Consider the following 23,716-nt stretch of genomic DNA (forward strand, 5'->3'; position numbering starts at 1 on the left):
GTTTCAAGGACTATTTATGGGCAACTATGGGCGTGTCATGAAGCCGCAAAAGCTGCATTTAGAATTGGTTGTGATTTATTAAGGGAAAGATGCGTAGGATCTGCGTGCGCACGGTTTTATAAATCCGAATATTTCTGTGCGTACGCACGTCCTATGTTTCATCCGTACGCCACTTCTGACGCAAATCCTACGCAAAGTTTTATAAATGAGGCCCCTGGTGCGGTGTGTCGCGCTGCACCAGGTAACAAATAGTCTGCATCGCGCCGCACCACCACTGCAGTCAAGACTCTGCTATATAAAGCGATATATACTGTATATATATGCTGATCTTTCCGATGGGTTGAATAAAGCATCAATTCAGAGAAAAAGTTCAACTCTTACCGCTTGTTTTTGTCCAAAGGAAGCAAAAGGTTGTTTTAAAGAAGCCGGCGCAGTGATGCATAACATTTAAGCTAGGTGACCGGAACTTCTTTTTTCACCGTGCTGTTATATTGTGGTATATCACTTTTTAATGCACACCCAGCAGCCAATCAGAATCGAGTATTCACCCGGACCATGGTATAAATGCGTTTTAATAGTAAGGGTGACTAATGAAAGATTTCACACTAGTTGGTTTAAAGGCATAGGTATGCGTTCGTGAACACTATCTGTTTTGTGTACATGTTGACATGTGAACATTTTATGCAGCTAGGAGGTGTGTTGATAACATTTGAGTGTGTGTGGACAGGCCCCGCCCTTTTTGTACTACATTTGAACTGTACCGTAACGATAAACAACCAGTAAACCTGTCTGCTCTATGCTGCTTCATGGTCTTACCCCCCCCCCCTGTCACTATCCCCCCCCCCCCCCCCCCCCCCCTGACATCCCTCCCTCTTCTTTCCTTCTTTCCTTTTCCGTCCGGTCCAACACCAAAGATTTTCAATCATGGTTGAAATGAATAAAGTTTGGCCTCAATTACAAAAGGGGTTTGTTCAGTCACACCTTTGGTTTGTCTGAAGATTAATAACCCCTCTTGTTAAAGTAAAATATGTCCAACACAAGAGGCCCTCAGCTCTCATCTGCCTGCCTAGCTGTTGGACAGGACAAGTAAAAAAAATAAAAATTGTAAGGGTGACTAATTTATGCCACAAGTTAAAAAATAAACCATTTATTGATGGTTCACCCTATAATACCTATAAATCAACCATTTCCATCACACAAAAATAGTTGACTTTTTACATTGATTTTCTTGTACTTTGAACACTTTTGCTTTTTAAGCCACACATAAACAACAAAGATGTGTTTTGACTAATAAATATATGTATTCTTATTGTTTCCAAGTGTCTGAATTTTTGTGGGATTTATATCATTTCATAATTTATTAGAAAATAAAAAGTCGTGTTGAGAAAACACTTAAATTTTATAATCTTCCACTCGTCTCATGCCTCCAGCCAAGAGTCAGAAGTTTTCAGCTCATTAATGGTCTTCATTGTGGAATAATGGACTGCAGATGGATTGATGGTTTTGGTTGGATTCTGGGATCATTGCTGCTGTTCTTCTTTCTTTCTTGGTTCTGTTGTAACACATATGCAAAAGCTGCTAGTCCTTAAACTCACTGCAAATGTTTTTGTTTCTTGAACCTTCAATTAAAGCCAGTTTTTGCGCTGTGCTATGCTGAGTCTTGAGAGAAAAGATGTAGTTTAGTTTTAGCAATTGTTTTGACTTTGTCTTTGTGAAGCAGGACATTGTAATTCCTTTTTTTTTCATTATTTCAATTTTTATTTTGCAGATACATTTTGATGTATCTTATAATTTTAATTGAACAGAAGTGGCTCAGTCCTTTTTTTGGAGCTTCTTTCAGAGTTTCTTACCAAGTAATTTTGTTCTTTAAATAATGCGGCATCTCCTGTTCTTGATCTGTATGGCAGTTTTTGATTTAAGACCCTGCATGACTTCATTATTCACATATTGTAAAATTACTACCTTTTTTTTTGACAAATTTACTTCTATTTTTTTCTTTCTTCGTGCAATAGCCTACCCTTAAAACTACAACATCCAAGACACGTTTTATTTTGTACTGATACATATCTTTAAATTTCTCAATATTTTAAAAGGGAATGCAGATTAAGTTTCCACTAAACCACAGCGACTGGAGTCAACCTCAAGCTGTGAACCATAAGTCCAAGTCAGTCTTTGTGATGGAAATCCAACCAATGGTGACAGCTCAGCCCATGCTTATAGCTTGTTTTTTTAACTCTCATTTGATTTCCTGATCAAATTTATTATCTTTATCAAGATTCATAGACGGGTTAAACAGAAAAAGGTGAAGTATTTTTGTCATAAAATATTTATTTACAATAATGACAGTTTTTTTTTGTGTACAAGTCGCTCTGGAGTATAAGTCGTACTTTGGGGAAAAACGTTTAAGGCTTCTGAATCGTTGTCATGACACTATGATTTTGAGAGATCAGGTTTATTTATTTTTTAATAACTCTAAAGAAACATCGGTTATCATGTCTGTTTCTGGTTTATAAAATCATTCTGTCTTTTTTTAAATTAATTAATTTTTTTAAGGCTGCAGGAGACGACGCTTTCAGCTGTTCATCCGTGTCTCTGTGAGCCAGTTTGATGACCTACTGTCAAACAAAAATAACAAAGCTTCGATGCAATTAAGACAAATATGATAAAGTTATGGAGAACGGTCAGACTCTCCTTCACGTTTGTTTGGAACAGCACTTCTTCTTCTGTGTTTCTGTTAATAAATACTAATACACACCCCTACAGGGCCTTCTAGTAGTTGTTAGTGGGAAAACAACGCATTTTTGAACGAATATTTGTGTAAAAAGAATTCATACATATGTCGCACCCCTGGCCAAACTATGCAAAAAAAACAAAACAACTTATACTCCGAAAAACCCAATGTGTTCAACAGTGATGTACACTTTCAGTTGCGGTTTGGAAATATGTTTTAGTTTCTGCGGCACGTAGTCCATCCGAGTAAGAGGAAAAAAAAATTGGAGTATTGATTGTCACTTATCGTTCAACACAATGTGATTGATGCATGAAACCAGGTGAAGGTCTTTTCAAACATTAGAGAGCTTACATTATTTATGTCTTTGTTTTCGGAAGACTGGATCAGGTTCCAATTTTTTTTCTATATGCTTTAAAATGCTTTTTTTCTTCTTATTTATATATAGATGTTTCACTTCTGTTTTTTTTCTTCTCTGAGATGTAAGATCATCTTCTGGTTCCTGGTCTTATGAGTGTTTTCAAACTTGTCAGTGAGTTTTTATTCGACAAGCAATTTTCTGTGAAAGCATCCACCCATTTATTATTTTTCTTCCATGGTGGGAGTTGTTATTCAGTCTCTGTGGGAGTCTGTTATGGATGTCTATGTAGTTAAGACACTGAGTTGATCTGTGAGGCCAGCTTCACTGGGAGTTTGCATGGTATAGCACAAGATAATCAGAAGACTCAATTATCAAGAGGGAAATATAGTGGCTCTGTCCTTTTTTTTTTTTTTTTTGTGTCGCCTCCCATCTCTCCTTTGTGCATTTCGTTTTCTTGCTTCCTCTCACTACTTCTCAGCGGGGCACCATTAGCCATTCAGCGCAGAGAGGCCTTGAGGAATTGAAAGCGACAGAGCAGAAAAAGAATAGAAAAACGGAATCGGGGAAAGGAGACGGAGGACTTGTGAGGATGAACGGAGAGGTTAGGACAGGCACACCACAGACGGGACAGTGTTGCACAAAAAGACCAAGATTTGAAAATAAAGTGAGGAGATGGGGGGGGGGGGTGAATAAACACATCACCAAGGAGATGAGGAGGGCGGGAGGAGGAATTATGGAGAGTTTGAAGTTTGGCTGGAAATAAGCAGAAAGAATCGGAGGAGGGGCTTGGGATGGGTGAAGAGGCATGAGGTATCCTAATTGTATGTTTCCGAATTATGAATGAGTATAATTGGTGACTGAGGCTATAAATGTATTCATGTTTTGCTTATCTTACTTTGTCCCAGACACATTCAACTCTGGATGCTTTTGTAAAGCAGGGGACTAAAGCGCTATGAGTTCCATGGTTTTCTGACTTAACGTCCTATTTGATAAGAACGTGTAATGTCTTCAATGAAAAATAAAAAACATATATTTTTTTCTAATATTTTTGTGTTTTAATGCTATTTTTGTGTTTTTTTTTGTAATAATTATTTTTTGTTTTCGGTGTTGATTTGTTTTCATGTATTTCTTGCTATTTTTTTTCTTTTTCTTTCAAATGTTTTCTTTTTTGTGGCAATTTATTTTCTCTTTGTTTACATTAATTTTTTTGGGGTTTTTTTTGTTAATTTTTTTCTCTCATTTTTTTGTCCATTGTGCTTATTTATTTTCATGTTAATTTCTTTGTGTTTTGTGTTCTAATTTTTTGTGTTTTTCATTTTGACATTTTTGTGTTTTTTTTGCAAACTTTTTTTGTTTGTGGTCATTATTTTCCATGCTTATATTTATTAAGAAAGCAAACAACTACAAACAGGCTGGGCACTAACTTCATCTGCTAAAACCCCACTCCGTGGCCGTGTCATAGACAGATCCATGTCCATTTTCTTTGTACTCATACCGGTATCGCTTGTCTTTGTTGTTCTTCCTACGTTCTTTATCCACAAACATTAGTTTAGTTTTTTTGAGCAGATAAATGAGGTTATAGTGACCAGCCTGTTTGTAGTTCTTAAAAACCCTCTCCAATAAAAAAACACAAATGTGGTTTGAAGAAAAAAAAATTACACTCTTTCAAAATTGAGTACAACACACTTCCATAATTGAACTATATGTCTGTTTCATTATCATTCAAAGAATAATTTTTAGTTTTTTTGTACTCAAACAAAACCAAAATAAACTATTTAAATCAAATTATGTATTTTATAATTACAACTAACCAAGAAAGCAGCTTTTTTTTAAAGGTAAATGTCAATTCTATTTAGATTATTCCGTTTTTCCAGTCAGATTTAAAAGCTTTTTCACCAGAAATTAAAAAACATTTTTATTTTTCCTGTCTGCGGTCTGTTGTTTACCTCTGCAACATTTATGCAGCTGTCACAGTAGAGGTTCTGTTTGAAATATTTCACTAGAATAAATCATACTTCATAACTCAGTTGTATTTCTGTCACTAATATTTGTGCACATTACTTCTTTCATTAGCTTTTTTCTGTCTAGTGTTTTGCATGACTTATGACCCTTCCAGATGAACTGTAGAGATGATTTTTTTCCCCCAGAGATTCTTTTTTCTTTTCCCTTTTTTTTTAAAGAATAATTTACATTTTCCTTCTTTGGTGACAGAAAAATAAATGCGTTCTCCCCGCAGGTCCTGGCAACATGGAGGCTGTATCTCTTTGCTGTCAAAGTGCCCACCAAGGTAAATGTTCCTCCCAGTAACATTTTATGACTTTCACTTGCCAACTGAGGTAATTTGATAGAGTTGAAACAAAAAAAAAAGAAAGAAAAATGCTGAAGATTTTCATTGCAGGAGAAAGGATATATAAGCTGGATGACTGCGCAGATGATTGCGACTATGAATAATGGTGACGATAAAGATGATCGGGGCCAGGGTGCATGAGAGGAAGTGGAGATTTTATATGAAATATGTTTATTGGCATATTTGGCAAGAGTTGAGAAGTGTCACACTTTTAGAGTTTAAATTTCTAATTAAATCAGGTTTTATGTCCAAGTGGTTTTTATAATATTGATTTTTTTTTTCCACAAACTGCGTCCTGCAAGGACATAAAACTCATTTTGAAAGTATGCTTTTCTAATATTTAACTTTTTCTTCTAATGGAAAGATGCTTCTTGTTGACACATCCTGTTCTTGACTCTACAGTTTCAGCACATCTGAAAGGTTATTTTTGATTTTTAGTTATTTTAAAACTGTGGATAGGTTTTAGAACTAATGTTTAAGTTTCCATGCGTTTTTAATTGTAAAGTTATTCATAACAATAACTGTTGGTTTTTTCATGTGTTAATCCACATGTATGATATACGTCTTAAAATCTGGACAACTTTAATGCTTCGTTAACTGACGTGATGCGTTCAAGAACACAGTTTTAGCACGTCTAGCATATGGTGTTCACACTTGTCTGTTGGTACCCAATGCAAGCGCATATACTTACAGTTGGAAGACAATTGGTGTGAAATATCGTAGCGGCGCAAATCTTGCAGAATTTTTCTTTCACAGCTTTTTTCCGATATATGAAAGACTCTGTGTCGTATAATTCTGTCGCAATTTTTATTTTTCATCTACGATCAATTTGCAAACGGTTAAAACGTCTGTGAATTAAAAAGGACGTCATCCTCACGTCACTACCAAATCCAAGCCCTGATTGGTCAAACTTTCAAGGTGCGTTCAATGGCTGCACGTTTTGTATGTAAAGCGGTCTTACAAAATGGCTGGAAGGCCCGTTGCCGAGGGCGATAGGAACGTGGCTCAAGAGAAAACAATATCCAATTTGTGCAAGAAAGTAAAGAGTTCAGCATTTTTTTTTCTTTTAAGCCTCCTGATAATAAATTTAATCTCAGAAAAGACAGGTTTTTAAAATAATTTCTCGGGGGCAATAAGAGGTAAAAATGTTGAATAAATTTGGGTAGCATCAGGATTTTGAATTGTGCCTTAATTCTATGGTTTAAGGCTGCACCATCGCCTAGAGCGCAGCCTGCAATGAAAACCTCCAAAAAATGTCATAATGTAAGATGATTAAAATAAAAACTACGATTTTCTGTCATTTGACTGCATATTTACATTTGGCGGTTTTATTGCAGAGTGATGCAATCCTTTATTTACTAAACTTTCCAAAACTTTGGCTCAAAACAGAAAGTGTTGCGCTTTGAATAACGGTAAAAAGATCACGCCATTTAGATCCAAACACATTGCTAAAAACACCGAAGCATTCCCAAAGGTAAATATTTGGACTATTCTGAAAACTTCATCCATGAACAGTGATTAAAAGGAATCCCCTTAAATCTGTGGAAGGAGCTGGAAAATGTGGTCTGGTTGTGGAACCAGTCAAGCCTGAGAAAGTCTTGGCTGTTTGCTCACCAAAACTCAAGCAAAAGACCTTTTGACGTGCAAAGATCTAAACAATTACAGAATTCATATCAGTGCAGTGAATCTCACATCTTCTGATGAACAATTCAACAACATGGTCTGATTTCCACTTCTTCTGTTGCTATTTTATGTACTTTTTCAGTTGTGCATGACTTCACCTATCAGTTTTGTTTTTTTATGTATATTTTAAGCAAATTATGCATCATTTGAGGATTAACATATAAAACCCTTTAAGGATTTCTTGGTAGATATGTCTGGAAGGCAGTTTGACCCACTGACTGCATCTCCTCATTTTCAGGTGGAGGTAACTTTCAACTTTTTGGAAATCAGGGCAATGAACACCTACCCCGAACACCAGGTTTGACGCATTTCTTCTGCTCCGAGTTATCGTTTGAAATCAAATAATTACAGGTGGGGGGCGCCATTTCCACCTACAGGTTGTCATCGACACAGACAAGACTACGTACTCGCTGAGACTGCAGACGCAGGAGCAGCTGGATCATGTGGCCAGCCACATCAACTACGCTCTCTCCCGGGTCTTCCACAACTCTATTTATGCGTAAGTCTTCACTGGAAAGCTCCAGTCTTTGGCCGTTTTTGTGTTTTGGGAAGAAAAAGAGAAGTTGGCAGACTTTTAGGACTCGCCTGTGGGCTGGGACGTTTTCACGTTCATGCCTTTTCTTTCTTCTGTTTTTTTTGCCTCGTTTAATTTACATGAAGTCCATTTCTGTGTCAAAGCTTAAAAAAAAATCAGAATGACTTCAGCTGAATGAAATCGGCCAGCTGGCATGGAGGTACACGTTTAGCTGCACCCACTGTGGTGTTCTTGCATTTTAAATCACATCATGTTGCAAAACAGACAAACAACCCAGTTCGCTGATGAGAATATTGAACCCTTCAGTAAGGAGGATCAGCTTAAAGTGAACTTAAAAAAAACAAAACAAATGTACCTTTTAAAAACAGAAATTCATCTTCTAAAACCCGTTTTGTCCCTTTCGGGGTCACAAGGCTGCTGGAGCCTATCCCGTCCACTCGTGGGCGAAGGCAGAAAACATCCTGGACAGGTCGCCAGTCTGTCGCAGGGCCACGATCACACACCCATACACACTCACACTCATACCTATGGACAATTTAGAGTAACCAATGAACCTATGAAGCATCTTTTTTGGACGGTGGGTGGGTCTGAGGGCAGGGATGCCCAGTTTAGTTTTGTCTGTTTAGTTAGTTTAGTTTTGGTATTTTTCTATTTATTCTATTTATTCACGATCCTTTTGATTTTATGTTTTGTTTACAATTACCGTTACAAAGCCTGAGACGACTGTTGTGATTAAAATTGAATTAAATTGAGGAAACAGGAGGCCCCACCCATGCACGGGGGGAACATGCAAACTCCACGCAGAAAGGTCCCCCATTAATGTTCTGTTTCAAGTCCTTCTGGGAGGCAGGAGCGCCAACCGCTGCCCCACCGTGCAGCCCTGAAGGTACACACCAGCTGCGTTTCCATTGACTATGAAATTGTTCAAATTGGATTTTTGATACTAAATTAACCTAATGGAAACCAAAAAAAACTTGCCTTTTTTTGGGCGGGAAAAAAAAGGGTTTGCATTTGGAGGAGGGGATTTTTGAGGCGTATCGAAATCGACATATTTAGCAAAACTGCAATAGAAACACTTTTTTTTTTCAAATTTAATGAGTCATGTGACCAACCACCGGATGGAAATGCGCTTCTTGGTAGGAACTGACCGCCTTGGGTGCTGCACTGTGGGCGCCACAGCTCATCAAAGGTTGAGCGTGTCATGGATCCACAGCTCCTCTGTAACCTTACCAACCATGATATCCGTAGCCGCTCCCACGTGTACGGAGCTCGCTACCCCATGGCCTGAATAATATGAGTGCCATAGTGCCGTGGTAGAAACTTGAATGTATCGGCTGTACATCAATTACATTCGTCGCCATGTTTTTGAATGACTTATCGCGTGAGTTGGTTTGTTTTTGTTCGCATAATTATGATTGAAAGGTTTAATAATTCTGTTTAATAATTCTGTTTTTCTAGAATTTCAATTAAGGTTTTGTGCAAATGCGTAATAGTAAAGTAGCTCCTGTCAACCTTAAGGAATTATTGAAAATTTGATAAATAAAACAGTATTCAAACTATTGAACATAAAAAAATAATTTGTAAATGTTTTAACTTTATTAAAAGAAAACTTTCAACCTGAAACTGGTGCTAAATGAGAAAATAATGACTATTTGTGACTGCTGCTGTTTTGTTTTTTCAACTTTAGCTTTTTTGTTTTTTTCACTTCCTTCCTTCTTCACTTTCAGTACTTTACAGTTTCGAGTGATCAACTAAGACATAAGACCGATCTTGCACTATTTTAAAGTATGAAATGCATGTTTCATTCACATTTTGGAAAGAAAAAAAAAAAAGAGGCAGCGGGCACAAACAAAACTTTCTGGTTTTTGTGCTAAGCCACGGAGGGCATCAGAGGCGCGTTCAAGAACGGGAGCATAGTGCGTGGTGTTCACACCCGATACTAGTGCATGTCCACCACCTACAGTTGGAAGAGTTTTAGTGCAAAATATCAAAGCGGTGTAAATCTGGTGAATTTGACTCCAGGCTTTTTCTTTCACAGCTCTATTCTGATATATGAAAGACTTGGTGCCATCGACATGTCACTACCAAATCCGAGAAGCTGATTGGTCAAAGTTTGACCTGCTATAACTTTCATCACGTTCAATGGCCACTTTTGTACGTAGAGGCTGAAAACGTTTGCGTGGCTATGGGGGAGTTTTTTTACACGGAGTCCCAAGAAAAGGCGTTTGAGTGCGTTTAGATTGACTTTTCATTGAAGTGGCCGCTTGAACACACATTGCCGAGGGCGGTGTATTTGTTTTCCCTCATATAGCAGCAAAAAAACCACAAAGCTCCTTCTGTTGTTGCTTCATCTGGGTTTATTTGGAATCCTGCGATGTGTCTTCCTCGTTTTGCACCATTGCAAATTAATCTTCCAAGTGAGAACATGGAAGACAACATAAAGGTGCACAGACATGAGATGGAGGCTGTGGTTAACCGATTTGTGCTGCTCTGCTGACATGCAGAAAGCAGGTAGTACAGAAATTGTTTGGATGATTGTTGTGATGATAAAGTGGGGATTAAGGTCACAGATGTAGTTAGGTGTCGTTTTTGATTTGTTGGGAAACAAGATTAAGGGTTGTGCGCTCTAAATATAGAAGGGAACGGTGTGAAAACCCTTTCAAAGGAGTGTTAAAGCTCCGTACACACCGGACACTCTGTGTTTTGCTCACGGTGTTCACACTGGACAAGAAGGGAGGGCCTCTTTTCCTTTTTCCACTCTTTACTAGCACATGTCCACCACCTACACCGCCACCTAGGGGCGGCAGCTGAGCAAACAGATGAGGGCTGAAGGCCTCTTGTGTTGGACATATTTTACTGTTACAACATGGGATCTTCCGACACACGAGGTGTATACTTGAATAAACCTCTTTTGTCATTTCGGCTAAACTTTATTTACACTGACCAAAAATATAAACACAACACTTTTGTTATTGCTCCCATTTATTATGGTATGAACTCAAAGATGTGAAACATTTTCCACATATACAAAATAACTAGTTCTCAGAAATATTGTTCACAAATCTGTCTAAATCTGTGATAGTGAGCACTTCTCCTTTGCCAAGACAATCCATCCCACCTCACAGGTGTGCCATATCAAGATGCTGATAAGACAGCATGATTATTGCACAGGTGTGCCTTAGACTGGCCACAAGAAAAGGCCACTCTCAAATCTTCAGTTGTATCACACAGCACAATGCCACAGATGTCGCAAGTTTTGAGGGAGCGTGCAATTGGCATGCTGATAGCAGGAATCTCCACCAGAGCTGTTGCTAGGGAATTGACTGTCCATTTCTCCACCATAAGCCGTCTCCAAAGGCGTTTCCTAAAATTTGGCAGCACATCCAACCGGCCTCACAACCGCATACCACGTGTAACCACACCAGCCAAAGACCTCCACATCCAGCATGTCCACCTCCAACATCGTCTGAGACCAGCCAATTGGACAGCTGCTGAAACAATCGGTTTGCATAACCACAGAATTTCTGCACAAACTGTCAGAAACCGTCTCAGGGAAGCTCATCTGCATGCTCGTCGTCCTCATCGAGGTCTCGACCTCACTCCAGTTCGTCATCGTAACCGACTTGAGTGTGCAAATGCTCACATGCAATGGCGTCTGGCACGTTGGAGAGGTGTTCTCTTCATGGAGGAATCCCGGTTTACACTGTTCAGGGCAGATGGCAGACAGCGTGTGTGGCGTCGTGTGGGTGAGCGGTTTTCTGATGTCAATGTTGTTGTATGGGCAGGCATATGTTATGGGCGTAGATCACAGGTGCATTTCATTGATGGCATTTTGGATGCACAGAGATACCGTGACGAGATCCTGGGGCCCATTGTTGTGCTGTACATCCAACAACATCACCTCATGTTGCAGCATGATAATGCACGGCCCAATGTTGCAAGGATCTGTACACAATTCTTGGAAGCTGAAAACATCCCAGTTCTTTCATGGCCAGCATACTCACCGGACATGTCACCCATTGAGCATGTTTGGGATGCTCTGGATCGGCGTATACGACAACGTGTTCCAGTTCCTGCCAACATCCAGCAACTTCGCACAGCCATTGAAGAAGAGTGGACCAACATTCCACAGGCCACAATAGACAACCTGATCAACTCTATGCGAAGGAGATGTGTCTCACTTCATGAGGCAAATGGTGGTCACACCACATACTGACTGGTTGTCTGAGTCCCCTGACCCCCTCAATAAAACAAAAATGAAGATTTAAGAGTGGCCTTTTCTTGTGGCCAGTCGAAGGCACACCTGTGCAATAATCATGCTGTCTAATCAGCATCTTGATATGGCACACCTGTGAGGTGGGATGGATTGTCTTGGCAAAGGAGAAGTGCTCACTATCACAGATTTAGACAGATTGGTGAACAATATTTCAGAAAACTGGTTATTTTGTGTATGTGGAAAATGTTTCACATCTTTGAGTTCATATCATAATAAATGGGAGCAATAACAAAAGTGTTGCGTTTATATTTTTGCTCAGTGTATATTATATCTGTAACCATTTTTTTCTTGGACCAGACGGAAAAGCACATTAAAAGGTTTAAATAAGTGGCGCTAAAATTAATAAAAATTGTGGAATTTCAGCTAGTGATGTCTGGGCGCCGTCTTGTCAGCAGCCAGGTCTATGGTGATTGAACGGGCGTTGCCGAGGGCGATGTGAACGTAGCTCAAGCAGAACGGTGACACGGATCTAAATCCATGTTAAAGGGTCGTCCACTTTATGGCTGCTGTAACTGAACTAAGAAAAATGTCAAGTTACTCTCATGTCAATCACAGCTTTGCTTTTAATCCCACACTTCTTTCGCTAATTTCATTGAATCTTTTATTGCTTTTAAAGTCTCAGACTGACGTTTTCAGAATTTTTTTTTTGCTTCATGGAAACTTAAACACTATATTTAATAGTCTGCAGTTCAATATCATCCTAAGTTTGACTGTGATTTTAGTCAAACTTTGGTTTTCAAAAGAATCTGTTTTTAATCTTGAAAATGTGATGATCATTTAGCTAAGAGGTGCAGGCAGACAAAGAGGAGGGTTCTAGTGTGAGCCTTGGAGGAGCCATTCAGGTGCATAAATGCGGCTTTTGAAAAGTGAGTTTAGTCACAGCTCAGCCAGAGATGATTGAGAATGTTTATATAATCATCATTATCTTTCATCTAACCTGCAGCGCAGAGATTCAAATCAAAGTGTCACTCATTTACTTGTAGGCCAGCGCTCCTGCAGAATACAGATGCAATGGTTGAATTGAGTCGTCTAAAACGGTGGTGTCCAACCTTTTGTTGGCAACAGACCAGTCCAAGTGGTACGATGGAGTATTCAGGCCAGTTTACAAGGTTTTATTTTTTTTCTTTTTTTTTTATTACAACTTCAAAGTCCTAAATTTACGAGAAAAAGGTGACAACTGTTAAATTACGAAAATGATGTCATATAGTTGTAGATTTAAAAGTCAAAGGCTAAATTTGACTTTTTTTTTCTCATAAATTTAACTGTCTTAAAGTTGTAATATTATGACATTTAATTTATTAATTTCCGACTTTAAATTTCATATTTCTTTTTCTTTTCGGGGGGGGGGGGGGGGGGGGCAATACTCAATCGTAAAATGGGGCTCAAATTGGAGTTTTATTTATTATGTATTTATTTATTTGTTTATTTTTCAGAGTTCTCAGATTCCGAAAAATCAGTTTTTCAAATTAAAATGTCACTACGTTGAATTTAATTTAGAACTGTCTACAGGTATTTCATAGTTGATGAAAATTCACTGAAACAAAGTTGTGGATTTGTAGTATAGAGGGATGTTTGCGCCATTATTCCCATCAGCCTGTAGACTGGAACAGGTTTGACCAATCAGCATCAACCTTCATGTCCATGTCTGTGATTGGCTGGCTTTTGTGGCACATTTGCTCTGTTTCGAGCAGCAGAATAGAGAGAATTTCTCTCCACTGAAAATTGTTTTGATTGCATACATTTTTACGTTTCAAGAGTAAAATAGTTTTGTTATTTATGAATTCACTGTGTCAAAAGTTAAAAACTTAGATGGTTTTCCAACAATAAATTAAAAAAACAAACTCTCCCATGAAAAATCTACTGAGCAACGATGCATACTGTTTTTTCACAGAGACTTCTGGGAAATTTCTAGGGTGCTGGATTTTGACAGCAACTACCAAGAAGAATCTAGTTGTTTTCCAAAATAAAACTTCCTTCAGAATCTTAAAAAAATGAAATATTCTAAAATTACATCATAAAGTTCTTTTTTTTGTTTTGTTTTTTTCTGCAGCCCGGTACCGATTGACCCACTGACAGGTACTGGTCTGCAGACCGGGGGTTGGGGACCACTGGTCTAAGACACTCAATACATGGTTAAAATTTGGTGCAGAATTGTTTTTCTTAGGATATTTTGTCAAAAGTAGATAAAATTCATTTATCAGATAAAATGGAACAAAATGTCCAATTCAAAGACTCTCTGGTTCTTCTGATCATTTTTTACAAAGGAAGTCTAATAATCCTGGAAAATATGTTTGATTAATGTAAGGTCAACGATGTCTCCATTCTTGCAAAAATTGATTTTTTTTTTTTTTTTTTTTTTTTTTTTTGCAAAAGAAGCATGATTCAGCACCGTCATGTGCCTGCAAGTGGGCCGTAACCTGATTGCAAAGCAGTTTGATCCACATTCCCTTTAAATTAGCATTTCACTCTCAGCAGATTTATGGGTCTGTGTTCTGATGCTGCTGCCAACAGTTAACTAAATGCTGAAGATTTACAGCAAAAGGCTGGACGCTTGAAAAAAAGTGATTCATATATTTGGAAAAGTATTTATCATTAGACTATAGAACCTCATATTTCCCGTCACATATGAACATCCTTTTTTTGTTAATCTATTCACACCTTTAGTTTTATTGCCTTTTTGACACCAAAAACCTTAATAGGTTCAAAGTAGTTTAAAAAATTTAGTTGGAAAGTGCGATTCCCTTCCGGTTACTCTGTTAGAACATATCTAACCTGTGACCAAGGGCTTGTTCAGTGAAATCGTTATTAAAAATTGCATTAATTAAAGTTCAAATTAAAGTACCATTAGCTGAAATTTGTTCTCCGCATTTGAGCCGTCGCCTGGGGGAGCGGTGAGCTGCAGACACAGCCACGCCGGGAACTATTTGGTAGATTAGCCCCCTCAATCCATCCCCTTTACGCTGACTGTCAAGCAGGGAGGCATTTGATCCCATTTTTAGAGTCTTTGGTTTGACTCGGCGTGGATTTGAATTTGCAACCTTCCAGTCACAGGGCGGACACTCTACCACAAGGTCACTAAGCTGTTGTTGAGGAATCATTATCAATAAATCTTTATTATGAAATAAATATGAAACACTAAAAAAATGTTTATGCATATAAAGATTGACAGAAGGGTTGGCACTTTCATGAATTATAAGGGACACAATCCATACGTCACTACCAAATCCAAGTCTCTGATTGGCCAAAGTTTGACCTGGTTTAACTTGCTTAAGCTTGGATGTAAAAACCTAAAAAGAAACTTGCATAGCTATGTGTGACCATGAGAGCTTTGAATGCGGAAGCCCAAAACGCGCGTTTATGGGCAAGACTTTTCATTGGAAGTGGTCGCTTACATGAGCGTTACCTACATCATGCAAAATGACCTTTTTTTTCAGCTTTTAAGTGTATTATAAGGTTCATTCCTCACTATAAACAACCCAAAAGCGGTAATTTGATCCATTCATGCATTTCTGGGTGTTCTGCTAAAAACCTGCACTCTGAGCACCAGCCCCTCCCAACCCACGAAATTGGGTCTCATATTTTGATGTCACAAAATGAGGAACGCTGCCAGCACACACCCACTTTCTCTGTGGAGATAGCGGTGACCGGCAAAAGGACTTTCCTTTTATACGCACAATATGCACATGGATCGTTGCAAAAGTATGGATGTTGTTTGTTTTTGTGGGTGGTGCCCACACGGAGCAAAAAGCTGAGCCTCAAGGCCTGTTCACACCGGGACGAATTTCGCCGGCAATTTTCGCCGACGTTTAACACCTCGTGACTAAACAAAGGGCACCAATGTGAGTGTGCACACCGACGCGAAAAAACGCCACGCGCCAAAGCGTCAAAAAAAAAACGCCTCGGGTTCGGTTTTTTTTTTTTGACGCTTCGCGTCGAAATCTATTCGACCAATGAGAATGGCGCTTTTGCACACGTGTCTGGAGCTTCTGAAGTTACAGTAAAACACAACTTGGGGGCGCTCAAACACAAAACTGCCTTGCCGAGCACACATACCAGCGAAGAAGATAGACGCCAAGTAGCGTCTACACTGCCGCAAAGAAATAATGACGGACATTCTAAAATATCCCCTTACCAAGTACCCGTTGGAGCTACTGATGCTTGAAATATTCATGTTTTCTTTGTATTATTCTGACAAGCGCGTAAATACTTGCTCTCTTCTTCTGAGTGAAAAGTGACTTTAAGAATCGTAAAGTTGCGCAGCGCCACCTTGTGTACAGGAGTATTTCTGTTTACATTAAGCACCATCTAATGTCAGGGAATGAAATTGCATGTTCGCTCGGCTCACCGTCAGCGAAAATCGCCTGGGTGTGAACACAAAAAACGTGGCGAAAAACGTTGGCGAATAACGCCTGGCGAATATTCGTCCCGATGTGTACGGGCCTTCAGAGATCGAGTCGCCTTACTTCCGGGAAGGAAAATGAGCTTTGTTGTTTTGTGTGTCAAAGGTAATATATTATCATATATATGGATTTAGTTTACTCTGAAAGGCCTAAAAAAGCATGATACAGAGCCTTGAAAAAACACTTTTGGACACCACTACAGCTTCAAATACCAAAACAATGGGAGTAATAGGAACGAGCCAGAGGGGTAGGGAAGAAATTTGGATTCAGCCATAATTTAAAGGTGTTGCATTCTCTTGCAGTGCAAAAACATTGTTAAAACAGGAAACACGGCAACACTGCAAAGTGATAAACATTTTACTACTTGCATTTTTCTTTTTTTTTTGCTTCCCTATTTTTTCTGCACCATTTTTTTGGGGTTTCGAGTAACAAATATTTGAGTTACCAAGGAAATTATTTGGACACAACAACCATCTCATTAAACTGATAGGTCTTTTTGCATGAACACACAAATAAAATTCTCTCATTTAAGCTTTTACCTTTTGTTATGCTAATGAAGCATCCGTTTGCCAAGGACTTTGCATTCAAACGAGATCCCCGTTTACTTTTTGTGAATCAGTATTGTGAGCTTGTCGGCTTTAAAGCATTTGCCGTCTGAACTTTTAACCTCTTTCTTTTTCTTTCAGTCCTCCCATTTGCCGTGCAGAAGGAGATCTACCTGATGGGAACCAAAAGTTTTCTCCAAACTCCGAATCCCCTTTAGAGCCTCCCAAAACGTGCGGTTAGTCTGTTGCATATTTTCATGCATCTGATGCACTTGATCACTTTTGGGGACTTAAACAGGTCAGGGGGCTGCTGTTGGTGGATGTGTTCACTTTCTGATGATAAGAAGAAGAGTTAATTTTTTATTTTTTGATGCTGTTGTTCTGGGCTTTCATTTCACCTCAGCGTTTGGACCTTATGTCTGTCTCCCCCCCCCCTCTTCAGACATGTCTATCTGATGTCTTCTTTCATCTTCCACCATTTCTTTCTTTTATTTCTCTACACTCTCCTTCTGCTGTTTGCTATCTGCTAGGGTATCATTAGGATTTATTTGTGCACATTCCAGGTGGGTTTTCAGAGACGTATGCTGCTCTCTGTGACTACAACGGAATCGGCTGCAAGGAAGAAGTGCAATGGGTGAGAAGGTTTTATTGTTGTTGTTTTTTTACATTTTTTGTTGGGAACCACTGATAATTTTATTTTTGATTCTTTCTTATGCTCTTTTTATATTTTATTTTTTTGCCTTTTCCAGGATGTGGACACCATCTACCATTCTCAGGACAACCGAGAGTTCAACCTGCTGGATTTCAGCCACCTGGACAGCAGGTAACTCTGTTTCCAAACATTCAAACGTTGATTCTGACTGGAAACGTCAGTCGGATCCACTTTTGTAAAACATCACAGCCCATGATGGCATTTTACTCCAGTGCATGATGCTATAGTACAAAAAAAACTGCCACAGTGCGATAGGGAGGCAAAGGCAGAATATTCCAGATTTCCTGCCACGAATGGTCATAAATGTCGACGAAGGCCGTCAGGTGTCAGAATCAGGTGTTGATGATGCCATTACAAAATCTAGCGGCCGCAGGGCGATGGCAGCTGGATTGCTGGCCAGCAGCAGCTCTTATTGTACGATGTGTAAATGTCTCAGGATGGCAGCCGTCCACATCAAGTGCCGCCAGCCGCCCATTACCCCAGGAGTACATACCAAGTGGCCCACATCATTAACTAAGGTCTAAGCGGTCCAACCTCAGCAGGATTCATATGCAGGACCCACGGATGGCAGATTGACGTCCGGTCATTGCCGGGCCCATGTCAACAGCCATCACCGAGTGCCCGTGTGCTACCATCCGATCTCTAACCACCAGATGGTGCCATTGGGACAGTAGCATGGGGTAGGGGGGTGGCTGGAGGGCGGCAGTCTAACATTGTCTGATCATGACATGATTTTGGGGACCTTGGAGTCCCTCCTATCAGTCACCTATCACGCTGTTGCCTTCCTATCACCCCTCTGCCACTGGACCGCCACCACACAACCTCCGAATGTACCCAGGCAGCCACTGACCAATGTCAAAAAATCCTCCGGTCACCTTGAATTTGAGGCTTTTTCTTAAAACCTCTCCGGCTGCCTCGTGACGTGTAAATAAAGCGAATGCCACCTCTCGAATACAAATGCCGCGGAGCGACCGCCTGCTAAATTTGCTTCTATTTAGTTCGCCACACTGGCATTTCGGGACATGTGACCATAGTCTTAGATCGGACATTGCATGTCAAATGGTAAATGGCGGATACTTCTTTAGCTCTCTACTATCTTCACTATCTTGAAGGCCCAAAGGGTTTACTGTCCCATTCACACACTGATGGCCTCTACACATGGGCGCCAACCTTACACCACCAGGAGCAATATTGGAAACACTTCACCACATGCGCAAGGGCAATCTGGGAATCAAACATGTGAGCTTGCAATCAGAGGCCGACAACTCTACCTCTGCAACACAGTTGCCCCATTTACATTAAACTGAGAAAAATTCCTTAATATTTTTTATTAAATGATTTTTACTTTTCTCTGTTAGTAGCTGTTTTTAAGAGCAATTACGCTGAGTTCTACCACCATTCTACCCCCACCGGGCTTGACTATTGACACAGATTAATATTACTTATTTTTCTTTTCTTTTTCCAGATGCAGTTTGGGTTTTCTGATGGTTCAATAACCAAATATGAAGACATAATAAGCATTCTAATGTGACCTAATTTGTACAACTTTTGCACCAAAGAGGGCTTTTATTTTAGCAGAGCTGCGTGCACAGCAATTCAGCACACCTCTTTTGTCCACAGTTTCTACCTCGTGGGTTTAGATGGAGAAATAAATCTTCCGCATGCACCACAATAAGGGCTCATAATGCATTATTAACTTCAAGCTCTCTGCAGTGTGAGATGTTAATGCAGCCGAAAAGGAAACCTGTTTATCCAGATTAAGATAAAACACTGCAGGAATGGCACACTCAAGAAAAAGTGGGATTTATGCAGAGATTGTAATCTGGAATGAATCATTAATTTAGCTCTGTAAGGTAAACAACAACGTTAACAGTATACAGATTACTTTGGAGCTTCTGATTTTTTAATTTGAGACACTCAAACATATAAAAAAATGATCAAAATTCAGTTTTTTTTTGCTATATTGAATATTTTGCAACAGATTCTGTGTAAGGAAATCAGCAAAAGCTGTGTAATTTGTCACTAGCCACATTGTGAATTGAAGGCTTCTGTGGTACAAATGATAAAACAACTTTATGATAAAAGATTGAAACTAGATTTTACCTTTTTATTTTTTTAATAATTTGTTGTTATTGTTTGCTGTTCCTTGAGATTCTAATCTTGACTGATTATTTATTGATTTACTGACTCCGACTTGCAAAAGCTACAGACAATGAGGGGGATTTAGATCATTTTTGTCACTTCTAGAGTTGAGATCAAAAATGGTGCCTCATCCTAATCATTTCTGACTGCAGTGTACTTTAGAAAAACTTCCCCTTTTTTTTTTGTATTAGGGCCTCGTGATAAATTTCTGCAAACAAGCTTCCCAAACACTAAGATGCACCTCATCATCTGTCACTTACTGTGACAAGAGCGTTGTTTCGTCTAACAATACCCTCCCTGGGTAAAAGTTGAATGTATGACACTTTCTGTCTTCTGCTTTTGATGGAAGTTTGGAGATTTATTTGTTTTTGTTTTTACCAACTAAAATAAAATGTTTCGGTGGCAGAACCCAGGGCTCAAACAGCTGGAAGGTGTCGTACCTTTCCCCCCTTTGCTCCTTTTTCTTTCACAGATATTGTATGAGTGTGTCAAATGTAAAGTGGATCATAAGAATGAGTTGACAACTGACACCAGTTATAAAGAACTGAGGAAAAAGTGAACTGAGATTTGTTTATAGACATTTTTTTTCTTAAAAAAAAAAAAAAACGCCTCCTCCTGCTGCTTCTTTATTCTGTGACACTTCAGAGTAAATTGGAAAAAAATGCAGAGATAAAAGCTTGGTTTGTCACAAAGGTTACTTTTTAAATTTTTTTATTTGATAATTTGAAACAAGGCATCTGGAATTGAAACCTGTCCTTAACCATCAAGGTAATCTTCAAACACGGTCTAGTCTTTGTTTTGCTTCAGACTGATCTGAATATTAACCCTCCTGTTATGTTCTGGGTCAAATTGACCCGGGAACATCATCTCTGTTACTCACAAATGAACATAACAGGAGGGTTAAGAAAATATAGGAAAATATGACTATTTTACGTATTTTTTCATATGAATTAGTTTTGGATGTTCTAGAGTCATTTGGTACCGGGCCGCACAGAAAGAATAAATAACTTGCATTACTGCCGTTTTATTTATTTCAGAATCTGAAAGATGTTTTATTTTGAAAATTTGCCCGATTCTCTGTTACATCCATCGATGTCACTCTTGATGCAGGCCAAAGCACTCTTCTCAGTCACGTGATAGGTTACCGCTAAAATAAACCCCAGGAGCTAACAAAATGAGGAAAAAACAAACGTCTTTGGAAAGTTTCTTTACCAGCCAGGAGACAGAAGAGGAGCCTTCGACTACAAAAAAAAGAAAGCTACATTTAATAGACAGTACCTATTTTTTGCACCATGAGTGTGGGAAAGGGAGAGGATGATGACACCTGTGCGATGTACATTTTTATGCGTGCCAAAATAAAAGCTCAGAGTTTGTCTTGTCACGACTCTGTTCCTCTTTCATCGCAGGGTAGTGACAACAATCATCCGCCTACAATTTTAAGACCGGTCGGTGAAACTTTTGTGTGACGTCACACCGGTCCGTGGCGTTAAAAAGGTTGGGGACCGCTGTTCTAGAGAAACATGACTGAACAGCAAAGTATAGGCCGTGTCCCAAAGCCACTATGCACATTTTCCACATAATCGTACAGCTGAAAATTGGTCATACGTGAATATACGTGGAAAAAGTGAGAGAAGTTTTGGTCTTCATGTAGAATTTTCGATTATGTGTCACGGATCAAGTCTGAGCATTTCTGGAACATTTTTAGGCATTTTGTTAGATATTTGTGCGCCAATTACATAATTTGAACGTTTTGTGTGACATAGACGCAACATAAAAGTTATACATCAGTGGTACATGCGACAAACAAAAGGCACTTTAACATTGGGAGTTGGGTCATCTAGACCCACAGACAGTGCACTGAACCTTTTTTCTTCAATGATTTGTGATCTTTACTGGTGTCCATGGATTACATGAAATCCTCTTCACCTTTATCCACCTTGTCCTTGTAGGGATAACACGTTAATGTAAGGCTGGGGTCATTTTGATCCCACAAAATGGCACACGGGATACGTGGAACGGTTGTGGAAAGCCACACATTTGCGTATGCATCTCGCCAAAATCATGCAGGTGGTAATTGTGGATAAACTACAAAAAATACGCGTTCACAGCAAAATTCCTAAGCGAGCAAGAAGTTTAAACATCTCGAAACGTAATTCATGTAAAGACCCCTCAGATATCTGTGCACATCGACGAATTACAAACGCAAGAAACATCTACGAATTACGTGTGTCAAGCATGTATCATGAAAGACCAAAATTTCATATGTGGAAAATGCGCAAATTGTTCAAAGTGGCTGTGTGACACGACCTTAAGAACCTATGAGACTTTTTCCTTCCTCTGCTATTGGTTTTCTGTCCTGTTCTTCTTCATTTCTTCTATGATTATTCCCACAATCCAATGGCCGGCTCCGCTTCTCCCTTTGGAAAATATGACAAAAAATAAATGGCAAAGAGAAAAGCTAGACGGTCCTAAGATGGGAAACGGATGGGTCTGTCTATCATTGGTTACCAGAGGCTATTTGCGGTGCATTATGCGCTTTTCCCCCTATTTTTGTCCGCCTGCGTTTTGGTTCCCGCCATCTCCACAAATTAAACTCGTCTACTGTTACCATGAGTGACGGGGCGACGTCCTTTCTGCTGACTGCTGTCCGTCCGAACGCTGCCTCGTCTCATTTCTCCTGACTGAAACTAGGCACCTCTCTTTGCAGCCCCATCTCCTCTTGTTATCGACTTGGTAAATTCTCTCGTTCATTTTTTTTCTCACGGGTTATTTTCAGACCGTGAGCTCTGTCTGGCGGCTGCAGGCTTCACAAAAGGGGGAGAAAAAAGCGTTTTTAGATCAGTTTTGGAAACTGGTTAAAATCCTCAAATCCTGTTTTGGCCCTTCTTTTAATGACTCTAAATCCTCTGCATGCATGCAGACACGCAAAAGGATGTCAACTGCTTTTCAACTCTAGCATTTAATACTTTTTCATGATGTAGTGACTGAGGCAACACTTGACAAAATGCAACACCTCCATCTTTTTTGGTCACCAGAGAAGACCCCGAGTCTGTTTTAGATCGGTCAAACTGTTGTCTGTTCGCTAAATGTATGTATTGTTTTTAATGTGACCATTGACTGTATAAAGCTGCGTTCGGTGTAAACGATGCCGCGTGTCAAATTTACTTTGGCTTGCTCTCTTTCAACACGCTGCAAATTTGCTGCTCGATTCCCCAAACGCGTGTCGGAGGAGCGACATCACATTTTCTTAGCCTGATTGCTACATGGAGCCGTGTCTCATTTACAACGCATTGAAGAATGGATGATGCTTAGAGATCAACAAGGGTCTGGCTCCTGAAAGGGTTATAGCAGATTGAGAAAATGAATGGAGCAATCTTCTGTGTTGGATTTGTACTCCACCCACTGATGGAGTCAGTGAACACATCGTGTGCGCAAAGCTGACTCCCTGATTGGCTGACGTGTCACAGCAACCTCACCAACGTTCCCATTTTTTTGAGCTCAGGACGTGACATTACACCCGTCAAATTGCGCCGCACCACCAGATTGGGTCTGGACATTGACTTAACATTGAAACTAGAGGCCTCTGACGCTGCTTTCTGTTTGAAAGCAGCTTGAGAGAACTGGCCCGAGTGACTGACTGTCACCTACAGCATGTGCTTTACTTCAGGCCTCAACTAAATCGAGTCGATTCAGTTACCATTTTTTTTACGATACGGAAACTGACAAGTTGGAGCCAAAAATTGTGATTGGACCGGCAGTCACACCCCGACCACTGAAAGCAGGCTCGGGAGAACCTGTCAATCAAATGTTTCGAACATTTGAGGCCACATACTTTTGAGGCCCCTGATTGGCCAGTTTAAAACTTGAATGACTTGCCATAAAGAATATATGTCATGAAAAAAAAGAGGATTAAAAACGGGTATCAGAGGAAAAATGGTGATTCTCACTAAGAGAATGACAGAGAATTAGCTGTTTATTTTGCAATAG

The 23,716-nt window shown here is 39.5% G+C and overlaps 1 protein-coding gene across 3 annotated transcripts in view; it reads left to right on the forward strand.

The window, feature by feature from the left end:
- LOC101164435 (capping protein, Arp2/3 and myosin-I linker protein 3) overlaps nucleotides 1-23,716 on the forward strand; it is a 126,093-nt gene that overhangs the window by 26,175 nt on the left and 76,202 nt on the right. For all 3 annotated transcript variants that reach the window (XM_023965175.1, XM_023965176.1, XM_023965177.1), the window contains exons 3-8: nucleotides 5,326-5,376; nucleotides 7,358-7,417; nucleotides 7,497-7,618; nucleotides 17,017-17,111; nucleotides 17,439-17,509; nucleotides 17,625-17,698. In XM_023965175.1, coding sequence (XP_023820943.1) covers nucleotides 5,326-5,376; nucleotides 7,358-7,417; nucleotides 7,497-7,618; nucleotides 17,017-17,111; nucleotides 17,439-17,509; nucleotides 17,625-17,698 — 473 coding nt within the window. The remainder of the gene's footprint in view (nucleotides 1-5,325; nucleotides 5,377-7,357; nucleotides 7,418-7,496; nucleotides 7,619-17,016; nucleotides 17,112-17,438; nucleotides 17,510-17,624; nucleotides 17,699-23,716) is intronic.

Source organism: Oryzias latipes, chromosome 17 (assembly GCF_002234675.1).
Source record: "Oryzias latipes chromosome 17, ASM223467v1".
NCBI lineage: Eukaryota > Metazoa > Chordata > Actinopteri > Beloniformes > Adrianichthyidae > Oryzias > Oryzias latipes.